The sequence below is a fragment of the Engystomops pustulosus genome, chromosome 10 (assembly GCF_040894005.1).
Source record: "Engystomops pustulosus chromosome 10, aEngPut4.maternal, whole genome shotgun sequence".
Lineage (NCBI taxonomy): Eukaryota > Metazoa > Chordata > Amphibia > Anura > Leptodactylidae > Engystomops > Engystomops pustulosus.
In genome coordinates this window covers 61,532,801-61,556,111 of record NC_092420.1, presented here as the reverse complement: position 1 = coordinate 61,556,111, position 23,311 = coordinate 61,532,801, and the positions used below count along the sequence as shown (strand labels likewise).

The window sequence follows — 23,311 nt, the reverse complement described above, 5'->3', positions numbered from 1 at the left end:
AAAAGACAAAGTGAAAGACAAGTGTTCATATTTATTTGGAAATTCACAGTTTCTAAATCGCGCTAAGGCTCTGGAGTTACTTTTGTTCACCATATATTTCTAAGCAAAAAATAAAATAGATATTTTATTCCTTTTTCCTGCTTCTTTCATAAAGACCAGATTAAAATTAGCTTTTACAATTTGCTTACAATTTTTTAGCTCCTGAACTTCATGGTGTTGCATTTTAACTTGTTTTCAGGAAATAAGAAAAACAGCAGCAGATATAATCGGGAGCACAGATCCCAAAACAGTTCTGCACAATGACCATATAATAGGGTGCCAGGGTTGTACAAGGGAAAAAATAAGGACACACACACGTTTTATGGAACAGCAAGGCATCGATTCATCAGTGGACCCTTTAAAAGTGTTATAAGGACACACAAAACACACAGTAAAACCTAGTCCGTACCTAGTCGTACAAGTTCAACTAAAATAGATCTACGTAACCTGCACTCATCCATGTTCTATGTGACAGGTCAGTAAACCCTCTTTGGTCTCGATATATCACATAAGAACACGTTCCAGGTACATCTGCTAAGATATTAGGAGCATAATTTATGGAAGCAAAAGCAGAAAAACTGCAGGATATTAAGCCTGGTTGTAGCCTGCACCTACCTGGCAAGAGACTGGATATCAATACTGTATACAATGTGGGCAGATGATGGGGGTAGATTGCAACCGCTAGAAGGTTCGAGACCAGTGGTATATAGAGATCCGCAGGCTACATGGACAACACAAGGAACATCCCATAGAAAATAAGTGCTACCGTGGGGGTCTCCAAACCAATGGAATTGGGCAAAATGAATCTATTCTCAAGGTCCAGAATAAATATATAAAACAATAAATTGGCAATAGACAATAAAAAGTACCAAACAAAGTGCAAAGACAGCGCTGAAAAGCAAGAATCTCCCTAGTTGTAGCAATAAGGGTGACATGGAGATCCCCCTGTCATACTATAGCCTAGAGGTCCTGTGACCAGTGGTGATGACAATGATGTGTCATAGAGAGTTTCCATACATCTCAACGTCGTCCTAATAAGGAGAGCGGTTTCTTTATTCCTCCATTCCTCCCAGAAATAAACATTTAAAATATTTTCCTTAAAGCTAAAGATGCATGTGGTTCCAGCCACAAATATCTCTAGAGAACTCATTTCTGCTTTTTAAGAAGTGAAAATACAACAGGGTGTTATATACATAGAGCAAAAATGAATTTCCAGATGCTACTACTATAAACCTGGATTATAGAGACTTTACTTATACAAGACATCAGAAGCCTAGGAGAAAACTGTGTATAGATGAAGCAACCGGTGTATAATTTCTTTGAGCGTCCAGAGGAAAAAGATCCACCTTTCTGCCTCCCAATATGCTGCAGGCACAAGGGTCGTCCCATAAAATATTTCAAAGGCTAAACATTCTTTTGTATTAAAAAAATCAGACTTGCATCTCCAGATTTTTCAGGAATAAGGATAGACTAGGGTCCAATTCAATTTTAATAGACAGTCTATTCTGTACCGCTTTCAGTACATGGCCTGAGGTGGACGCACATGCCCAGTCTTGCTTCTCCATATGCTTCTGGAGCTATAGTCTTGTCTGCTTGACAGAGGAGAAGCTGAGCAAATGCAGTAACGCTACGTCACGCTCTTGTCACTTGCTCACGTCTCCTCTGAAACACAGAGAAGATATAGCAGCTTGTGAGGCAGCCAGGTGAACCATGCAAGGGAACCCTCGTGATTTTTGTAGAATAAAAAAAAAAAAAAAAAAAAAAAAAAAAAAAAAAACTAATAATGTGCCAAGGTGACCACAGTCATGGTGGACAGGTGGCTGGAATAGCACCACTATTCCTAAAAGATCTTGGCTTTTATTTTTTTCGGAACAGGGTAAAAAAGTGAGTTAAACCATTGAATTGAAACCATTGAAAACATGAAAATATTGTCAAGTTATCTATGAGAAGTTAGAATAATCAAATTAAAATGAAATTAAAGGAGTGATTTAATATCCAGTTTGGGACAAACCCTTTCAGTTAACCCGATTTAGCCTAACCCACTGAATAAAAGTACTTCCAGGATTGAGTGGTACCTAGTCACCTGAAACTTCGTGCCAACAAGTGCGGTCACGCCATGAACCCACCGCACCGAGAGGTTACGAGAAGAAGCTACAGATTCAGAAATGTGAAGTGATACTATAGATACACTATGAGTTCACACAACTGATTTCCTCCCCTAAACTAGGTCATGGGAGTTCCATCATCAAGACACATCAGTAACTTCTACACCAAAAAAAGAAAGCTCTATACAACTCACTGACTAGAGGCAGAGGATGAGAAGTCCAGAAGTCACCCCACAACTCTGTGCTTAAAGGGAACATGCCAGATGATCTGCCCTGTCTGACAGCTCTGTGATATGTACAGGAGACTTGCATCAAGATTCCCTGACAGGACTAACATTCCCACAACCACTCACTGCATTGTGATGGACATCCTTCCCCGTATTAGTTCATGTAGACTAAACAGATACATGTGGGAGGAGCATCCAGGACTCTCACCATCTCTTCTAGGAGTCCGGGTCAAAAATCCTATAAGCCTGAAATTTCACAGAGCGCCACTGCTCTCCCTCTATAAAAATATAGCTCCTTACAGCAAGGGAAATCTATGACATCTCCAGTCCCCCACTAGTCTCTGGCTATCCTACACTTTACTACATTGAGTATACGCCAAAACAGTGAGCACCACAGGTGTAAATCCTTTATATAACCTTCTCTCAAAAACGAGAAATTGAATACAATATCCACCGAACAGAACCCTATATGGGCCAACAGCAGGCGTGCTACTACTCCAAGGCTCAGTTCACATCTGTACTAGAGGCAATACAGAATTATCGGTCAAATTTGCTGGAAAACATAGCAGCAATAAAATAAAGTTTTTAGCAATCTGACAGAAACCATGAGAAGAGAATAGAGCCGGTGAGGTGCCACTGCAGTCATGTGAATTCAGTCAGATGCAGCATATTAAAAAGACAATAAGCAGCTTTAACAAAAGAGATAAAAACACCCTAACATATAGTCTATACAAGTGGAACTTTGCAAACATGTTAAACCTATCCACTGAACATTCAGAAACTAACCTTGCTACAAAAACATATAGGGAAATACATGTGAGAAGTGCAGAACAAAGGGTTGTCCCGTTAAATTGTAAAGAGTAACCATCATTAAAGATTATTTCCTTTAGGTTGTGTGGGGGAGTGTCGTGAACAGTTTTCTTATACCGTATATTGTACCAAATAGTTCTGCTTAGTTTGTAAAGAAACAGTAACAGATTTACTTCTCCATTGTCAAGGCCTTTCTGTCTATCAGATTGAAGACTGAACTATTTCCATTTGTTTACACAGCTCTGATTAGTGAGAGTTAACCCTTTTAGCTCTCACTTGCTGCAGTATGGTATGAGCATTAATTTCCAAACATCAAGCTGAGAGCGAAGGGGTTAATCCTTCCTGCTCCCGGCTGTGTAAACAAAGGGGGTAAGCTCATAGCTCCACAGACACAGTACAAAGACTGCAATACACATCTGTACAGTATGGAGCTTTGCAACCCATTTCTTAAAAAAAAAAAATAAATAAATAAAGCTGAACTTCTTCATAAAGTATATAAAAAAAAATGCTCACAACCCCCCCCCCCCCCCCCAATATAAAAAAAATTAAAATTCTCTCAAATGATGCTTACGCTCTAATTTACTCGGAAATTATTTCCATTGGGGAATAGTAACAAAGAAAGCTCCTGTGTCCTGCTTACATACTAGTCATGGCTCCCCCTTCAGTCCTTTTAAACACATATCAGAGCACCCATCCAACATTGTTCTTTTTACAATTAAAAGAAGAAAAACCTCCACTGTACAGATACCTAATGGCTGAGCTGCACAATACTCTGGCGGTGTAGAGATGGGAGGTGACGACCACCAGCTTGTGCACATTAGGGGAACATTCTGAAATATGATGAAAATAACAGCAGGTGGCGCCAAAACGAGTAACAGCAATATTAAGGCACAGGAGCATTTTTAAAGAAGAAATTTAATTAAAAAGAGGGTAGTATTTTGGGTTAGAAGAAAGGGGTCTAACGTTTTATATGGAATTTGTTGTGTTGTTTGTTAATGCAACACAGACTGTAGTCAGCAGTCCACATAGGTGGGGTGGCTAGACCAGAACGTTGAGGTAACATCACAGTCTTGGTTTTTAATAATTGCAGAAACTAGTTAAAAAAAAAAAAAAAAAAAAAAAAAAGCACTGTTACTACAACATGTGAACTCTGCATACCCAATGCAGCTAATATCCTAATAATAATTTAAGTGCTAAAACAATAAATATAGAGAGATATCTATCGCTATCTCCTGATCCTCATCTAGTCTGTGGCCCCTTATCTAGAGTTCGGTCCAATGAACCTCAGACCAATCTCGGCTACTCATATTCAGCACATGTGGTTAGGCGGCCCTCGCCAAGAGTACCAGGAACTGTTAAAGGGATTGTACCAACCATTTAAGTTCTAACAAGCTGATCAGTGAGTCCAACAGCTCGGATCCCCCAGCATTCTGGAGAACGGTGGTCCCATTATCACTAAGGGATGGTCTAGCATGCATCCCATTTAATTTTAAAGGATTGTCGGAAATTAGTCAACTATTCACTGTATGTGGGTGGCGACACTACATTACTGTTGGATGGAGCAGCATAACGTGTGCTCAACCTCCGGATTGCTGCGGGTCCGGTTCTCATGATCAATGGGGGGGTTCCAGCAAATGGACCTCAATCAATTAGCATAGTATTCCTATACTGTGGTCAGGGGATAACTTAAGTAGATGGTACAATTGCATTAAGTATAAAAGAATTTTGGGGCTCAGACAAAAGGTTCATATAGAGCCAATGGGGACACTGAACTACTATTGCATATGCATCTGTGGGTGGTTTACCATCTAACATACCCCTAACAATGTTCCTTTTAAAGCTATCTGGTAGTGTGCAGCACAATGTACTTTCTTAAAGGAGATGTAGAGGATTGTAAAAACAAAAGGTCAATGGTGCAGAGCTGAAATACTAAATGCAGTTTGCTGCTGGTAAAGAAAAAAAAAAAAACACAAAAAACAACCCCCCCCCCATGGCAATTTCACAAACCCCTTTCAGAACTTACAGCATCTAACCATGATGGTATTCATATATCCTTGGCATCACTCCTTAAAGCAAGACATGGTCAGTAGTCTGTGTACCCTTGTTGAATTTAGTAATAGTTTTATGCTGAATATTTAATTTCATGTTCATCCCGTTTCCCCAACTAAATCATAAACAACACTTGTTTAAAACCTAAAGCAACGTCCTAAGTGTGCATGGTGGACAGATGGCACAACATTTACGTTTAACACTGGTCAAAAGCATAAAACTGGCTACAACACCATCATAAACAGATTCAATTTGGAGGTACCCGAGGCAGCGCAAGGCTTACCCATAACTACAACGTAACCGGGTAGTGATTACTGGGTCAGCATCGTAGACTTCGCTTATGGAATGGTTTGGCTGTAGGAAATCTGGTATTTGTTAGCGTTAGACTCCAAGAAGCGGCAAAAAGGAACAAAACAACTTGAAAATGTTTTCTCTAAAAACCTAAGTCACACATTCACACTTGGTGCTTTTTCCTCCAGTGGCATTATAAATAGACAGAAGGCACATAAATATGGAAAGGTGCAAGTACAGGAACAACATCGGGTTAGGACACAACAACTTGAGCTCAAGTTAAACCCAACAATCTGGGTATCAATGTTCTTTCCCGCAGTAATAAAACTGTGAAAAATCAAAACATTTCAAGAAAGAAGATGCTGCTCAATTTGCTCAGACATGTCCACGTATAGATGATCCAACATCTTCTAGACCAGGCCAATTCATGTTGTGCAAGTAACCATTGGATGGTCGGCTGAAGCTTTCTTTACCTAGTACCGGAGTCAGTAAGAAAATGATATAGATCAGGTATCCCCTGGTGATTAGAGACGACCCGAAATTGTAGTAACCCCAAATGTACCAACAGTCAAATCTTTATTAGTTTTGATGATGTCGTGCAGACTGGGCATGGACCCGGATTTAGTCTGTATTAATGTTTTGATGAACTTTCCTTGGTCCTGAAGTTTGGAGCGCCTGCGCTTGATGGCTCTTTTTTCGGTTTTAGTCTTTTGGGGTTGACCATTACAAAGGGCTGAACAGGCAGTGATGCCACAGAAGTAGGACTCCTCTGACTGAGAAGAAGTCTCTGAGCTGCCCTCGGAGGGTGGCCCCTTGTAGGAAGAGTGGTACACTTCCCCCATATTTGAGAAGTCTCTCTGGTTTGTGAATTCTTTCTTTGTTTTGATGTCCCCGTTTGGGAGGGCTTTTAATGGGTCCATCGGTTTTATAGTCTCAATCTTCTCTGTTTTGTACTTGCAGCGCTTTTTCTGGAGAAAGAAGAATAGGAACAATAGCAGTTTATAAGTACAATTCCACTACTTTGAGGGTGCGTTTACATGTGGCGTTAATCTGTGCATTTTAAAACGCATCACAACAGCTGAGGAGATTTGCCCAATTACATTGGTGTCAAAATCGTGTCGACGTGATGAAACACTCCAGGGGAGGTGTCACCATAGTAACCATAATAAAAATTTGGTCAGCGTTCTCCATAACATTCAGAAAAGTGCAAACATTGTGATTTAAAAGGACGTAATGTACTTACAACACATTAATAACAAAAAATACAGACACTTGGTACAGCCAGTAAGGACATAAAATTCCATCAGAATTAACTCGCAGTATACTGCGTAAGCCGTGTTATTCACTACATTCACAAAGTAAAGTGGGATAGAAGATACAAGATGGAACAAAATTACAAAAATACAGATTGATTATTTTGCTCATTCAAGCCCATATTCCCCAAGCATTGTACCTAATAATATATTTAGTTTCCCTACACAGCAAGGTAAGTGATCCCCTCCGGCTGGATCAAAAATCCACTTTTTCCAAACCTTCAAAATTGTAGCACATCAGGGTTACCATCATGGTATTCCCTGACATGAGCTACTGGGCAGCCTTCCCAGTGGGGAGAGAGTGAAAATGCTCTCCGATTCTAGTGAATAGACATCTGATCGTTTTGCCAATATGATATTTTCCACAGGGCAGATCACCACAGACCACGAAAGACTACAAAAGCAAAAGATTTAAAGATGTGACTCGGAATGTGGCTATTCTGCTGGCATTCTTGATAGAACCCTGAAAAAAAAGCAATGGAATATAGAACTGGAGCTGGGGAAGGAAGGTCCAAAAAGAGCACATCAGAGAGAGAAGGTTTTCCTACACTTTTGCATTTAGTCCACACGAAGGGGCTATTAGGACGGCAAAAACATACAAATTTGGAAGCTCTTAGGGGAGGAATCTCTGCTGGGGGACGCAGTAGAAACTTGGTACCTGGTGATAACTGGCAAAAAAAAAAAAAAAAAAAAAGAAGTGTCCGAGGGCAACTATAAATGTCATTTCGATTTTCAAGTTAAAACTTCAGAAATTGCAGAGTATTTGGATTAGGAGTTTTTTTTTTCACGGGGTCAGATCATTACCTGCAGGACCACTTCCGTGGTCTATGTGGTGATCTGCCCTGTGGAAAATATTACAGTATTTTTTTCGGACTATAAGGCGCACCATCAATAAATGCCTGCTAAAACGTCTAGGTTCATATATAAAGTGCACCTGATTGTAAGGATGAATGACCAGCAGGTGGCAGACCTGTGCACAGTTCAAGGCAGCTGTTGTCTGCAAGCACGGTTCAAAATATTGGAAAAATAATCAGATGTCCATTCACTAGAATCAGAGCATTTTCACTCTCCCCCCACTGGGAAGGCTGCCCCAGATTAATAGCTTATTTGAAGGTTTGGAAAAAGGAGTTTGATCCAGCTGGAGGGGACCCATCATTTACCCTGCTGCGTCAGGAGGCTAAACATTATCAGGTACGATGCTCTAGGGAGCATTTTGTATCCTCTAACCACCTTTATTTTGTTAAAGTATTGAACAACAAGGCTTACGCAGTATACTGCGAGTTAATTCCGATGGTGAAATTTTATGTCCTTACTGGCTGCAACTATGTGTCTGTATTTTTTGTTTTTCATTAATGTGTTGCAAGCATATTAAGTCCTTTTAAATCACATTGTTCACACTTTTCTGAAGGTTATGGAGGATGCAGACACATTTGTCTTATGGTTACTATGGCAACTCTTATCTGGAGGAACTTTTATCTGGCCCTCCAGGGTTGGTGACGTCGAGGCTTGAGAAAACGCATACCAAAGCGAAACGGCCCGTTGCCGGTCGGGTTATGGGAGTACTCCCCACACTACCGCATGGACTTTAAGAACATAGATTTTATCCTCATCGTGAGTGTCACCTCCTTTTCTTCTTCTTTGCATATAGAATGTAAGCTTTTGCGAGCAGAGCCCTCACTCCTAGTGTTCCATCTGTCTGTACTACGTATAATTATTATATTTTTATAATATCCCCTATGAATTTTATGGAATTTATTGGCGCTATATATTATTATTATCTCTTGTTATAATTCTGTCTGATGTAAATGCTTTGACCACAGATAGAAAACCCCTACAGAAAGCGCAAGTGTCAGTCTATTAGGTCTAGTGGATGGAGCGAAAATGGCAGGATATAGCACTCTACAAAGTGAGAAAAACTAATATTTTCTAGATATTTTTTATTTATTTATTTATTTATTTAACAGACTTAAAAGAGGCCATCTACTGGTGACACCTTCTCTTAAACACAGGATGAAATGATAAAGACAAAAATGAGACTAGATTAGTATAGTATTACTGCCATCTGTGGGGCAAACACTGAAAGATGCACCAGAAGCTAAAAACAAACGAGTGAGGTATATCTGCCATCTGGAGGATGGAACTGGAATGGTCAGGCTACAAATAATAATCAATAAACTAAAATGCATTACTTGACCAAAAAAAAAATAAAAGGAGAAGAAAAAAAAAAAAAAAAAATCACACATGAGACAAATGAAACTTACCTTTTTCTCTGGTGAGAATTTCAATGGCTCCACAATGTACAAATCATCTGGATCCACTAGAAGAAAAAAATAAATAAAAGCTATTAACAGGACAATATACAATGGGTATAGGAAGTATTGAGACCCCTTTAAATTTTTCGGTTTTGAGCTTTCAAATTGATGTTAGCAAAAGTGCTCATTAATGTACTCTTCTATTTTTTCTGTCAAGATGGGGAGCAAAGATAATGTAGTAATCAGACCCTTTGCCGTGACAGTCAAATTTAACGTTTCCTTCTAGCCCTCCTTGAGATGGTCCTACTCCTTCATTGGAGTGCAGTTGTTTAATTAAACTGATATGACTTTATTAGGAAAGGCACACACATTCCTATATAAGGCCTCACAGCTCACTGTGCATATCAGAGCACATGAGAATCATGAGGTCTAAGGAACTGCTGAAGGTGCTCAGACAGTGGCAAGGCACAGATTAGGCCAAGTGTACAAAAGAATTTCTGCAGCCCCAAGGTACCTAAGAGCACAGTGGCATCCTTAAACAGAAGTAGTTTGGGATAACTACAACTCATCCTCGGAAATCCAAAGAGTGAATATGGAGCAGCACCACGTATAAGAATAGCCCAGGTGCAGGTCTTCTTTAGGGGTCTGACACCGACCCCAAAGTCTGATAGCAATCAAATGATGAAGCAGCAATCCATATGGATCAGATGAAAAATCTTATTCCACCATAATGCGACGTTTCGCCAATTCAATCAAGACATTATCAAGCATCATGCTTTATAATGGAGGATGGATTTCCTTTAGCTCTACCAACTGATTTCACTGATGGTTTCTTGACTTGCGTATAAGCCACTTTTTTTGTGCTGAAAAACTCCGCTTATACTCAAGTATTCTCTCTCTCTCATATATATATATATATATATATATATATATATATATATATATATATATATATATATATATATATATATATATATATATATATATATATATATATATATATATATATATATATATATATAAAAATATATATATATATATATATATATATATATATATATATATATATATATCGACATATTCATACATCTATGTATATCCATACATACATTAAATGTTGTGTTGTATGTTCCATATGCAAGATGATTGAGGAATGCACATACCTTCTTTACTTGATAGGTGAAATGACTGAGAACGGATAAGAGGAAATGTGGTTCTTCGTTTAAGACTCATATCATCGTAAGAAGAAAAACACCTACAGAAAATAAATGTGGTTATACTACAGAGAAGATACAGAAAAGATATGGCACTAGAAATACAACACAAAATCCACATTCATCTACAAGTAGCATCATACGGGTAAACAAACCAAATACAGTTCCTAAACCAAAACTGGGTAAGGACAACTATACAGGCGGTCCCCTACTTAAGGACACCCGACTTACAGACAACCCATAGTTACAGACGGACCCCTCTGCCCCCTATGACCTCTGGTGAAGCTCTCTGGATGTTACTATAGTCCCAGACTGCAATGATCAGCTGTAAGGAGTCTGTAATGAAGCTTTATTGATAATCCTTGGTCCAATTACACCAAAAATTTTGAAACTCCAATTGTCACTGGGGCAAAAAAAAAAAAAAATGTCTAGAACTTCAATTATAAAATATACAGTTTCGACTTACATACAAATTCAACTTAAGAACAAACCCCCAGTCCCTATCTTGTACGTAACCCGGGGACTGCCTGTACTACACATAATGCCCAGAAGATGGATCTTTAGATTGGCAGGACTGGAAGTAAAAGTAGAATTCAGCCCCAAAACCACTAATGACCTAGACACATAACAGCACAATCCACTTTATATAGCAAGTCCATATGTAACCCCCATATACAAGCTGCCCCCCCCCCCATCTGACATTGAAGACTTGTATAGCAGCAAACTAAATGCTAAAGATCGATAAGACACCAACACAAAATTAATATAGTTACACAGATTTTTGACCAGTCAGACTGATATCTTGTAAGGACATAGCAATTTTGAATGTTCCAATATGCCCCATCCCTTTAAAAGGGAAATCACCACAAGGAGACACATTTTTAGCACTCCCCCAGTACCCACAGAGCATAGTGCCGAAGAGTTTTTGCATAAAAAAAAGTTTTACAGAGAAAAAAAAAAAAAAAAAAAGATATCTTATATAGTACCTTTCAAATGCCATGTGCTCTGTGAATAGGCATTTGTCACCTGGGAGTGGCTATAGAGGAGCCCTCCCCCACCCCCTCCACTCCTGGGAACTCTCTCCTCCTTGTGTCCTTTGCAAATATATGAAACCGCCCATCGCTCAGGGTGATGGCAATTATTTGTATATTTGAAAAGGGCACATGAAGGAGCGGTTTCCCAGGAGTGGAGGGGGGTGGAGGACTGCTCCTCTATAGCCACTCCCAGGTGACAAATGCCTAGTCACAGAGCACATGGCATTGAAAGGTACTATATAACAACATCTTTTTCTGCTAAATCTATTTATTATACAAAAACTCTTTAGCAGTGTGTGCATATGCTCTGTGGGAACTGCGGAGTGCTAAAATGGGTCTCCTGGGGACAGGTTCCCTTTAATGACTTAACTTCCGATTACAATCAATTATATTGGCAGACACATTTTGCAGCTCAAAAGGCCACTCACACATCAAAGCATCTTGCCATCAGTCTGAAATTGGTCAGATATCTGCACATGTTAAAACACCCTAGCACTTCATTTACTTACAGTGTTAGTGGGTGTAAGCTCCAAGTAATTAAAAATAAATAAATATAAGGCTCACAGCATTGTGTAACTACAGGGATGATAGTATGAAGATCATTACTCCAAGGCTAAATTCACACTGCCGTGAGCCCGCCGCACCGTAGTACGGCGGGCACATGGCAGCGTGGGGAGAGGAGGAGGAGGTGAGCGCAGCTCACCCCCGCCCCTCTCCATAGAAACTAATGGCGCACGGCGCCGTAATACGGGGAAAGATAGGACATGTCCTATCTTTCCCCGGGCTATGGAGCGGTACGGTGCCGCACGTGTGCTGCACCGTACCACTCCCGTACAGGGCCGTGAGCCCATAGGAGTGTATGGGGGACGTATATCGGCCGTATATACGTCGGCCGTATATACGTCCCCCATACTGTAGTGTGAATGTAGCCTAAGGCCCAATTCTTCGCACAGGCTGTGTGGAGACATGTATATGCCCCCCATGGACGCCTATTTATGCAATAGATCTCCCCCTCAAATGCATTGTTAGTGTGGTTGGTCCATGAATCACTAGGCATGTGGTTTCCTGGTTTTACAGCCCGACCACAGTGGTGGGAATGGATGCCGGACATCTAGTGATATGATACAGGGAGTCTTAACTTCCCAACAAAACTGCAGCACAGAATTTAAATTAGAAATACAATTGGGTGTGGCCAAGGGACTCCAGGCATAGATGATTATGTTACAAGGAGTTCCACCATCTGCACTGTGGTTGGTGCGTGAAAGAGGACACAGAGCAAACAATAGTCTGCAACTGCCCTCAGCCCCCCAAAATTAAATGTTCTGCATACAGACGAACCACTCACCTTTTAGGACTTGGGTAATTATTGCTTTTAGGGATTTTAGACAAGTCATCGTCATCACTGAACTGAGAGCAGTTTCTGCTGCGAAAGCAAATAAATAACGCCAGCCCGAGGCAGAAGATCAGAGAGATGACAAGGTAACTGTGCTGATCGGACACCTAAAATACAAAGACTTATTTTATTTTAATTAAAAATATACATCTTTAATGCAACTAAAGCAAAGAATGAAGCAAGTATTCTGAGCCCGTCTCCAGGGGTTATAGTCAGTAAAGCGCAGAGACATGTGTATGATGTACAGCACTACAGGTATTATAAAATTCTCAGTGTGCCATTCTAAGGAGGAATAGAATTAGATGAGCCCATATAACCTTCAGGCCCTCAGTGATGATGACAGTCATAATCTAAAGTTAAAGGACCCAAATAAAGAAACACATCTAATAGGTGTATCACCACCTCTGGAAAGACACCTTTCAACCCTGTCCCCCATTTTGTATTCCTTAGAGACCAGGTCTTGCTATACTTTGATCCTAATAGAGGTGGCCTTGGCCTGTGTTTCAAGCTGTTTATCTGCTACAAGTGTGTATTGTTCATGTATAGGTGCCTAGACTTGTTTGGCTTGATGTGTACGCCAGGTTTGCAAGAATAAACAACTAGATACACTGCCATTACACATTATTTATGAAGGATTACTACATAACCTCTGTCTATACTTTTGACTCATTGATGACCTCACTACTGCACTGTCACTTGGAGTGACCACATTTCTGAACAGTGAAACAAGATATGCCGTGGCAGAAGGTGTGGAATAAATGCTGGCAAACTCCTGTTAGGACAAGCTTAGGGTGAGGAGTTAAAGTGGTGTCCCCATTACTGCAAATGAATGTTATTGCTCGTATAATAAAAAGTTATACAATTTTCCAATATACTTTCTGTAACAATTCCTCATGGTTTTCTAGATCTCAGCTTGCTGTCATTCTATTGAAAGCATCTATTACTTTGAGTGGACAGGAATCTGACCGTGGTCACACAGGGGCACAGCTTGTTAGAGTAATCAGAGTTGTGTGTTATGACTAATGAGCTGTGCACCTGTGTGACAATTGTCAAATGATTCATGCCCACTATAAATAAGCAGAGAAGCTTTCTATAGAATGACAGGAAGCAGAGATGTTGAAAACCATGAGGACTTAAAGTATATTGAAAAATTTTATAACTTCGTATCATAAAAACAATAACAATTTGCTGAAATGGGAATACCCCTTTAACATTCTTTGTCTCACCTCTAATACAAGAGCTTCAGATAAAACAATTCACACAATATATACATTTACTTAGTGAATGGAGACTTCATTCTTACCTCCCGTCTTAGATCAGTGACAGTGGAGGACAGATTGGAGACAAGGTGGGTCATATTGATGAGCTGAGCCTGAAGCAGTTGAATGGATTCTGTCTGACGCTGATCCTGATAAAAATAAGCATTTCAGGTCATATACAGAATTTCTACTATATTCAGGAGACATTGTCATGTGTGTCATGAAGACCAACACTATAAATGGACATATATACACATATACATATATCCTTGAAAATGGAAGCAATGGAAGAAATTTTTTTTATTAAGTTACATGTTCCCCCAAATGGTTCCCATAAAATCTACACCAGAGAATGACAGTAATGCTGCTTCATCAATGGCATTAGAACAGGACTTCCACTAGTCAAATCATTTTAAAAATGTACAGCGGTGGCCAATAGTATTGGCACTCTTGTAATTCAGATAATACTCAATCAGTACTCAACACTACAAGCAGAAATTCTTTGGTATTATTATCTTCATTTAATTTGTCTTCAATGGAAAGCCACAAAAAGAATAGTCAGAAAACCAATTTGGATATAATTCCACACCAAACATAAAGGGGGTGGACAAAAGTATTGGCACCGTCTGAAAAAACATGTGATGCTTATCTAATTTGTGTAATTAATGGGACCTGTAACTTACTTGTGGCCGCTAACAGGTGGTGGCAATAACTAAATCACACTTGCAGCCAGTTGAAATTGATTAAAGTTGACTCAACCTCTGTGCTCAATGTGGTGCACACAAGGACACAGGACAGAGAAAAGAAAGACCAAAGAACTGTCTGAGGACTTGAGAATCACAACTGTGAGGAAACATGAGCATTCTCCAAAGACCTGAAGGTTCCAGTGTCTACCGTGCGCAATGTCATCAAGAAGTGTAAAGCCCCTGGCACTGTGGCACCTTCCTAGATGTGGACGGAAAATAAAAATTTCCGAGAGATTTCAACACAAGATTGTGCAGATGGTGGATAAAGAATCTCGAGTTACATCCAAACAAGATCAAGCTGCCCCGCAGTCCGAGCGTACAACAGTGTCAACCCGTACTATACGTCGGCGTCTGAATGAAAACGGACTGTAGCCACTTCTTACACAAACAAAAAAGCGAGGCTGGAGTTTGCCAAAACTTTCCTGAGAAAGCCTAAAACGTTTTGGGAGAATGTCCTCTGGTCAGATGAGACAAAAGTAGAGCTTTGTGGGAAAAGGCAACAGAGCTTCCAGAAAGAAGGAAAAAAAAAAAAAAAGGAAGAGGCTTTCAAAGTAAAGAACAGGGTCCCTACAGTCATACATGGCGGAGGTTCCCTGATGTTTTGGGGTTGCTTTGCTGCCTCTGGCACTGGACTGCTTGACCGTGTACCCATGTATCATGAAGCCTGAAGACTACCAACAAATTTTGCAGAATAAGGTAGGGCCCAGTGTGAGAAAGAAGGGTCTCCCTCAAAGGTCATGGTCTTCCAGCAGGACAGTGATCCAAAATACGATTCAAAAAGCACTAGAGAAAGCACTGGAGACTTGTATAGTGGCAGCAATGAGTGCAGACCCGAATCACATAGAACACCTGTGGACAGATCTCACAATGGCAGTTTGGAGAAGGCGCCTTCACATCTCGGAGACCTGGAGCAGTTTGCCAAAGAAGAATGGCCTAAAATTCCAGCAGGGGCATTGTAAGAAACTCATTGATGGTTACCGGAAGCCGTTGTTCGCATTTATTTTGTCTAAAGGCTGTGCTACCAAGTATTAGGCTGCGGGTGCCAATACTTTTGTTCGTCCCATTTTTGGAGTTTTTTGTGAAATGATCAATGATTTGACTTTTTTTTCCCATTCTCTTTTGTGTTTTTTCATTGCAAGCAAAATAAGATATTACCGTATTTTTCGGCCTATAAGGCGCACCAAAAATCCTTTAATTTTCTCAGAAATCAAAGGTACGCCTTATAGGCCGGTGCGCCTTATAATGAACTTAACATACAGAAATGTACTACAGACAAGATGTACTGTACATTTACCAGTGTTTAATAGCTCCATCCCCAGAAATTTCCTGCACCTTCCCACACAGTATACAGGGTCCCTGGCTCCTGAAGTGCCCTGGCACCACAACTAACATTGTGCCCATCCTGCCCTCCCCTAGCACGGAGAGACCGGAGCTGCCATAGTGCCGACCACGAGGCAATCATCATCATCAGTAAGAAATCCCCCATACCCAACAGCCCTGTAACAGGGGAAAGAGAAGGAGCCACAGGGAACCCCACAGGAATAACACCCTGGCTGAGGAGGGAATGAGAAAGGGCAGAGGGAGACCGCTTAACCCCTGCATTAACCCCCAGCAGCCCATACGTCTGAGATCGGAGCTCTGACACGCTGAAGACAAGTTTCCCAGGAAGTGTAGCTGGCTTGAACTGTGCACAGGTCTGCCACCTGCTGGTCATTTTTAGGTACTGCATTTGATCCTGCGCCTTATACATGAACCTAGATGTCTTAGCAGGCATTTGTTAGAGGTGCGCCTTATACTCCGGTGCGCCTTATAGGCCGAAAAATACGGTAATACCAAAGAATTTGTGATTACAATAATTTTCTGGAAGCAAACGATTATTATCTGACAGTATTACAGGGGTGCCAATACTTTTGGCCACCACTGTATCACAGCCATTTCAGCAGTAGGAACCCAACAACCCAAAAATAAAAAATTTCATACCACAAAGAAAAACCTAAAAATGTAAATTGTCTACAGACCATTATGTAGGATTTGCATACACCATTTATTACCTGCTCTTCTGCTATGCGGGAGGTATTCTGAAGTTTTAGTATGGTCTTGTTGAAAGCTCTTTGCATTTCTTCCATTTGTTTCCGATACCTTTTAAAATAATAAAACTTTTTTTTTAAAAAAAGCAGCTCTACACAATTAGGCCTCAGGCATACAACAATTTTTTTCCATGTATAAACGTCCACTGCAACTTTTTTTTTTACCTCCTAAAACATGCCCATTGACTTTAATAGGAAATACTGCAACATATATGATCATCATGTTTCTCATCGTACATGAAACAGCAACATAAATTACAGAACATGTACTATTTTTGGATGTTTTTACGACACGTTGTCTCCATAGAGGTCTATGTGACCTTAAAAAAAATATGGGATGTAAACTGTGGCATTCGGTTGTTGATTGTATACATGCTCTGCCCAGGAGACTCGCACTTGTGGGAGGAATTTTCTGGCAGAGGTTTTCAGAAGTTTCTGCACAGGTTAGTAGAAGGATGTAGATAAGCTCATTGCACTGGTAAAGCAAAAGCAAGTCAAAGCCAAAATCTACAGCAAGAAACATCAATGGAGTCTAACACACAAAAGGAAAATTTCTGGGCTAGTCAAGGGACAGAAATTTGGGTGGGTTAAGTTAGTGACATCATTTGCTAGCCCACTGGACATGAATGTATTCTCTGGTCACAAACAATAGACTGCTGATCTGTTTGCAGCCTGTGTACCGCTAGAAAAAAAGACTGCTTGCTCTATAATCTGTGGCCTACAGTTGGCTCACACAGAGGGACATGGAAACTACATGGGGACGTATGGATGAGAGAACTGAGCTTTATGTATTCAGTCATGAGAGAACTTATCACAAGATTGTCTGTTTAATCCAGGATGTCTTTGCATCTAACTACAGATGAATAGTGTGAGTGTTATACCAAATCCATCCGAGCAGGAGGTCTCATCTCTATTCTGTATAGTGTCCATTAGTAATAGCCGTGTCATTTTACTTACCGCTGACTGAGCTCTTCCAGATAGCGACTGCTTAGAGACATATTAACCTCAAGAGCTTTAATCCTGTTGTTGAGGCGCATGAAGACAGACTCCTTCTGGTTGGAGCCATGGACTTGATTTCCATTGGCATAACCCAGATCAGTAGCATTTTGTAGTTCAGCATAGAAATCAGTAGTACTCCTGTGCAAGCTCCCACCGATGCCAACATCTTCAGTAACGGGGTCTTCTTCCCTTCTCTCAGCGGCAGGTGGGCTGTCAACTATCTGCGTCATTACAGGCTTAGATGCTTCTTTAGTTTCCACTTCAGTCACCACAGTAGATGTACTTGTTTCCTGAATCTGAAGAGTCTCCGTAGGTTTAATAACTTTGGTGTAGTCTACCTGCTCTTCGTTGGGGCTCTCCCTTACACCAGTCAGGGTATTGTCCTCCAAGTTCACAGTTGGTTTCTCGGCATAAATGAGGGTTTCGCTAGTTTTTATCTCCTTTGTTTGCTCCTGTACAGAATCTGAAGAGCTTAGGACAGGAGTAGGTGTTGTCACTATTTTGTTGGCCTCGGAAGGAGACACATTTGAGGACACGCTCTCCTCATCTGCCACTGACTGGGAAATTGTCTGTGTGTGACTGGGCTCCAGTTGGATGGATTCTATGACCTTATTCACAGACCCGGTTTGAGAATGGTCTCCGGGATTTATCAAAATGAAGTCCGTTGAGGACTTATCTGCCATTACACTCTCAGAAGCTACAACCAGGGTCTCAACAGTAGTTGGAGCAGCTAAAGGCTGTTGAGTGGATTGAGAGTCACTTTTCTCCTTCCGTTTGTACTCTGGTATTTTGCTCCGTTGCCTATGAATGGCGACAAAGGCTGAGCACCACTTATAGATGTACTCCGAGAAGCTGGAGATGCAGCAGATGGTGGATAATTCCCCACAGTAAAACTGCGTCTCAAACTCAAACCAGGACACCTTCTCCTCCTCTTGTTCATCACTGCCCAAGAGAGTCACAGTTGAAGTGCTTGGCTGTTCTTCCTCTTCCTCCTGAACCAGCTGAACGATAGGAGTATTGTTAGGAGTATCTGGTTCCGGTACAGACACAGTTGGAGGGGCCACAGATTCTTCCTCTAACCTGGAGACATACAAACAAATATGATACTTTTCATTAAACACAAGATTCAACATGCTTTATAAATCAAAGTACTTAAAGGGGAGTTTCACACACTTATGTATATATGATACATCCTCATAATATGTTATAAATATCTGATAGGTGTGAGCACCATACTGAACTCGAAAACAGGGTCTCCTAACCCACAAAGGCAATGCAAGGAGAGATCTAACCAGCCAATAATGGGGGGAGCGGTGATTGGCATTAAAAGGGATTGTCCACCTACTTCAAAAATTTATATTGTTTCTATAATTAAAAATGAAACAATTTTCCAGAAGAAGAAGTCCCCGACTTACACACAACCCCTAGTTACAGACAGACCTCTCTGCCCACTGTGAAGCCAGGGACTAAAGTAAAGCATCCAGAAAGCTTCACCAGAGGTCAAAGATCAGTGGTTAGGTGTCTAATGTGGCTTTATTGATAATCCTTGTTTCCATGGCAGCACAAAAATTGAAATTCCAGTTGTCACAGGGATACAGAAAAAAAAAAAAATTGTTCCAACTTGCATACAAATTTAACTTAGGTTCTTTAGGTTTTTAATTATCTGGTTGGTAACCTGTGGACTGCCAATATACTTTCTGTATCAATTCCTTGAGCTCTACTTTCCGTCATTCTATAGGGAGCTGCATTGTGTACTTCCTGCAGATGAAAACCAATCCATGCTCATGTGATGTCACATAAGTGCATCGTTGATATCACAGAGTAATCAGCGCTGTGTGATATAACAAGATTTTCACCTCCGAGACCGTGGTTTGGTTTTCATCCACAGGAAGTAAAGAATGACGCTTTATATTGAATGACAGCATGCGGAGATCTAGTGAGGAATTGATACAGAAAGTATATTTTCTAAAATTGTACAACTTTTCATTATTCAAACATTTATTTGCTGAAAATGGACAGCACATTTATCAGTGACTGGTTGTGTGACCTCTGCTAGTGATCAGGAAGGTGCAGTGGAGACCATAGTCCTCTTGCCCTTGAGCTTGGCAAGTGAAAATCTCTCCGTGCACTGAAGAGATCGCCTGACCCAAACCCTTGAACCTCTGATCACTGGAATGAACTGAGAGCAATAGTGCACAGAGCAATTTTCACTGGCTGCACTCATGGGCAAGACGCCTAATAGTTAGTAAAATACTGGCGAGGCAGCATTGAGGTGTTCACCTCAAAACCACCATCTGATGTATACTCACGTTGCGGTAGGAGATGGTGTCTGCTCGGGTGTCATTGCTGTACTGGTGGCTGAAGATTCTGCAGTAATATTTTTTGGCTTACTCCCATTTAACACTATGAAGAAAAAAAAAAGAAACATTAAAAAAAAAATAATTCTATATTTATATCCATAAATTAAAAAACCCAACATAAATAGACATCAATTCAACCCGCTATGTTGTCATATAGGCAAGACTCCGTGCACATAAATGTGAGCTTTTTCTGCCACAAACAGAGAATCCGTGGCCTGTTTGCAGTCCATGTGCCATCTGTCTGTGAAGTCCACCATAATTATTGCCTGCAGTCAGCTCTCACACACTTTTATAGAACCCATACAAATTAATTTCTGTGCTATCCGTTATTACATAAACAGCTGTCCTGCAACATGAAGAGAATTGCTGCAACTTTCAGTGAGGTAGGTTTCACCTGAAATAAGTGAAACCGTATATTAAAAAAAAAATTGCATTTTTTACATTGAATTTTATTGCACCTTAAACCACCATTGTGTAAAGGCGCACTTAAGTGGAAAAGGGCAAGTAAATGATGCCAAGTGGTCAATGGTAGAATGGACCCGTAACCACTGCTCTGCACCCACTCCTTAGGTTTATAGACGCCCCTTTGTGCCAAAGGTCACTTTGAAGAATGTGTAAAGTCTACTGAAGCCAATGTGCACCGGCAGGAGACTGTATATGCGTCATCCCTAGGCTGTGCACTACATGCAGAACACTACACCTCAAAGTAAAAAGGTTATCAAATATTCACAAAGATTAAAGTTAATTTGTCACAAACTAATCCATACTAATTAAAGGGGTTATCCGGGTGTTAAAAATTACTTAGGGCTGGGATAGTTAAACATAAAACATCTACTTACCTCGTCCGGCGCTGCCAACGTCCCACGCCGCGGTCCTTCTTCTCTGTGCGCCGTTTGAATACAAGGGTGCATAGCGAGCTTCCTGTTGGCCGGAAGCTCCCATCCGACACCATCTCCCAGCACTTACAACGCTGAGAAATAGGGACGGATGGGATGCATATTCATGTACTTACTCTGTTTCATTCCCCATTTGTTTAACTGACAGGCTGCCTTTAATGCTTTGTGACACTACAGAATGGTGCATGCCTGAGGGCACAAAGTTTGGTGACATATTAAATGGGCGATACATTCACTGCACAATGCACCTCCCTGAATTTTAAATGCTGCACAAAGTGACTGCAGAAGGCGTAGGGCCATCCATGAAGACAAAGGATGGGGTGTGAAGCAGATATGGAGGAGAGCCTGGGCACTCACTATGATCAAGACCAAACACTTGGAACTTGCTGCCTCATTTGCATGTTTGATAAAACACAGTTTTTGGCTTTGAGTTTGCACCACACATCAATATGGGTGCTAGAAGCATTTGCTTTAACCATAGCCTTTGAGGCGGATATGGTTTTCAGGTTACAACTTGAAGAAGCTCGGCTATTTATTGCTTGATCTAATTTCACCAGAACACCCACAGTTAAAGCAATTCATATAGAACGTATACAATTATAGATTGCATATGATCAGGACAGAGTTGGTGGATTCCAGGAGCCGCATTGCTCAGTAGTTAGACTGCATTGGATCTCATGTGAGGTGGTTGTACATATAATGCAGACATCAACAAGGCTGCAGTGCAGGGCACATGCTTTTAGAAGCCCCGATATCTTCTACACTTATTTGCGGTGAGAAAAAAAAAAAAAAAAAAAAAAAAAAAAAAAAAAAAAATCGCCCATCACTTACCCGACATGGGCTAGACGCCAATGGTAATGATACATGAAGTACCTTCTAGTATGGAGAATTTCCCTTCATACTAAAGATATGGCAACACTGAAATACAAATATAAAGCAGCTACCTTTCCCTTCAGTGATTTCTTCCTCAGTATTCGCCCCCAGCATGTTAGCTGCAAGATTATTCACCATGCTAATAATGGCATCTGAAGAGAACGCAGGAACACAAGCAAACATTACTTCACAGCACTCATGAACATGCAGGCTGTATGGAGGCTATGCTCCAGGATATAAAACATAGGACAGGTCCAGCTGAACAATGTAGAGAACAGATATACCCATATGGTTATAATTAAGTTAATTAAGCTTGGATAATATTGTAGTTTTAGGTCTTCTGTCCTGGACTAGAAGAAAATAATTTATGATGAAAACTATTGTAAGAATAACTTATGTAACAATAGCTAAGGCTAGTCAACACACAGCTGGTCAAATATGATTCATGGAAAGATTTAGAGTTCTTAAAGGGGTTTGTAAACCAAATCAAGTTCTCTAGCCACAGGAGATATAACTTGCTGATCAGTGGTGGGATCCCCACAGATCACAAGAACGGGGGTCCATTGCACCATAAATGAACAAAGCAGTTTGTTGCACATGTGTGAGCACAGTATCTGCTACTTATGTCTGTGCCATATATAGTGAATGGAGCTGCACTGAGGATGTCCTAATCTGCCACTCATTTTGGGGGTTCAGTGGATCCCCAGTCTCTCGCAATGAAACCCTACCGTTCAAGCAAGTTAACCCTATTCTGTGTATAGGTAAATATTTGACAGGACCTACTGGTTCTTCTGACAGATCAGTTGTATTAAATACTCCTAATTTCAATGCAAGAATGAATAAAGCAGGTGACATCTGGGCAGTACTATTGCCCTCGTCTGTGGAGATAGCAGAAGGGCTTAGGCAGGGTTAGGTTTTGTGTAGGGCCACACTTCATGTGGAAATATCCCAGATACTAGTTATAGAAAGTTTTTTTTTTGTAAAGTTGTATTAACTCTTGATTATGCTCCATTAAACACAAAAAACTAGACCCCCCCATTTATATAAGCTTTATAAGGCACAGCCTGTGCACTAGTTGATAAAGGACACCGTACATGTATACAGATTTCAGTCATAGTGTAGAACAGCTCATAAGATGACAATCAGCAGCTAAGCTCAGAGCAACACTGAAACTGCTCAACAAGGAAGCACTTTGCTTTCTCACACATTATTATCCTGTAATGTAGACGCTGCTTTCCAGATGAGTTTTACATGCTGAACACTAATACACATCCCCAACACCGTATTCATGAAGCAGCTGGTGTGTACAGCAGCGTCAGGTCACATGCCGGGGCTGCTTGGCTCTTGAAGAGCAAAAAACAAAC

General features: G+C 40.7%; 1 protein-coding gene across 6 annotated transcripts in view; it reads right to left on the bottom strand.

The window, feature by feature from the left end:
• Nucleotides 1-3,707: 3,707 nt before the first annotated feature.
• Nucleotides 3,708-23,311, bottom strand: part of SUCO (SUN domain containing ossification factor) — a 64,089-nt gene continuing 44,485 nt past the window's right edge. For all 6 annotated transcript variants that reach the window (XM_072126911.1, XM_072126913.1, XM_072126910.1 and 3 more), the window contains 9 exons: nt 22,019-22,099; nt 20,128-20,221; nt 17,777-18,898; nt 16,784-16,871; nt 14,031-14,135; nt 12,680-12,834; nt 10,250-10,341; nt 9,096-9,151; nt 3,708-6,489 (listed from right to left, as the gene is read on the bottom strand). In XM_072126911.1, coding sequence (XP_071983012.1) covers nt 6,046-6,489; nt 9,096-9,151; nt 10,250-10,341; nt 12,680-12,834; nt 14,031-14,135; nt 16,784-16,871; nt 17,777-18,898; nt 20,128-20,221; nt 22,019-22,099 — 2,237 coding nt within the window. In that variant the 3' untranslated portion in view covers nt 3,708-6,045. The remainder of the gene's footprint in view (nt 6,490-9,095; nt 9,152-10,249; nt 10,342-12,679; nt 12,835-14,030; nt 14,136-16,783; nt 16,872-17,776; nt 18,899-20,127; nt 20,222-22,018; nt 22,100-23,311) is intronic.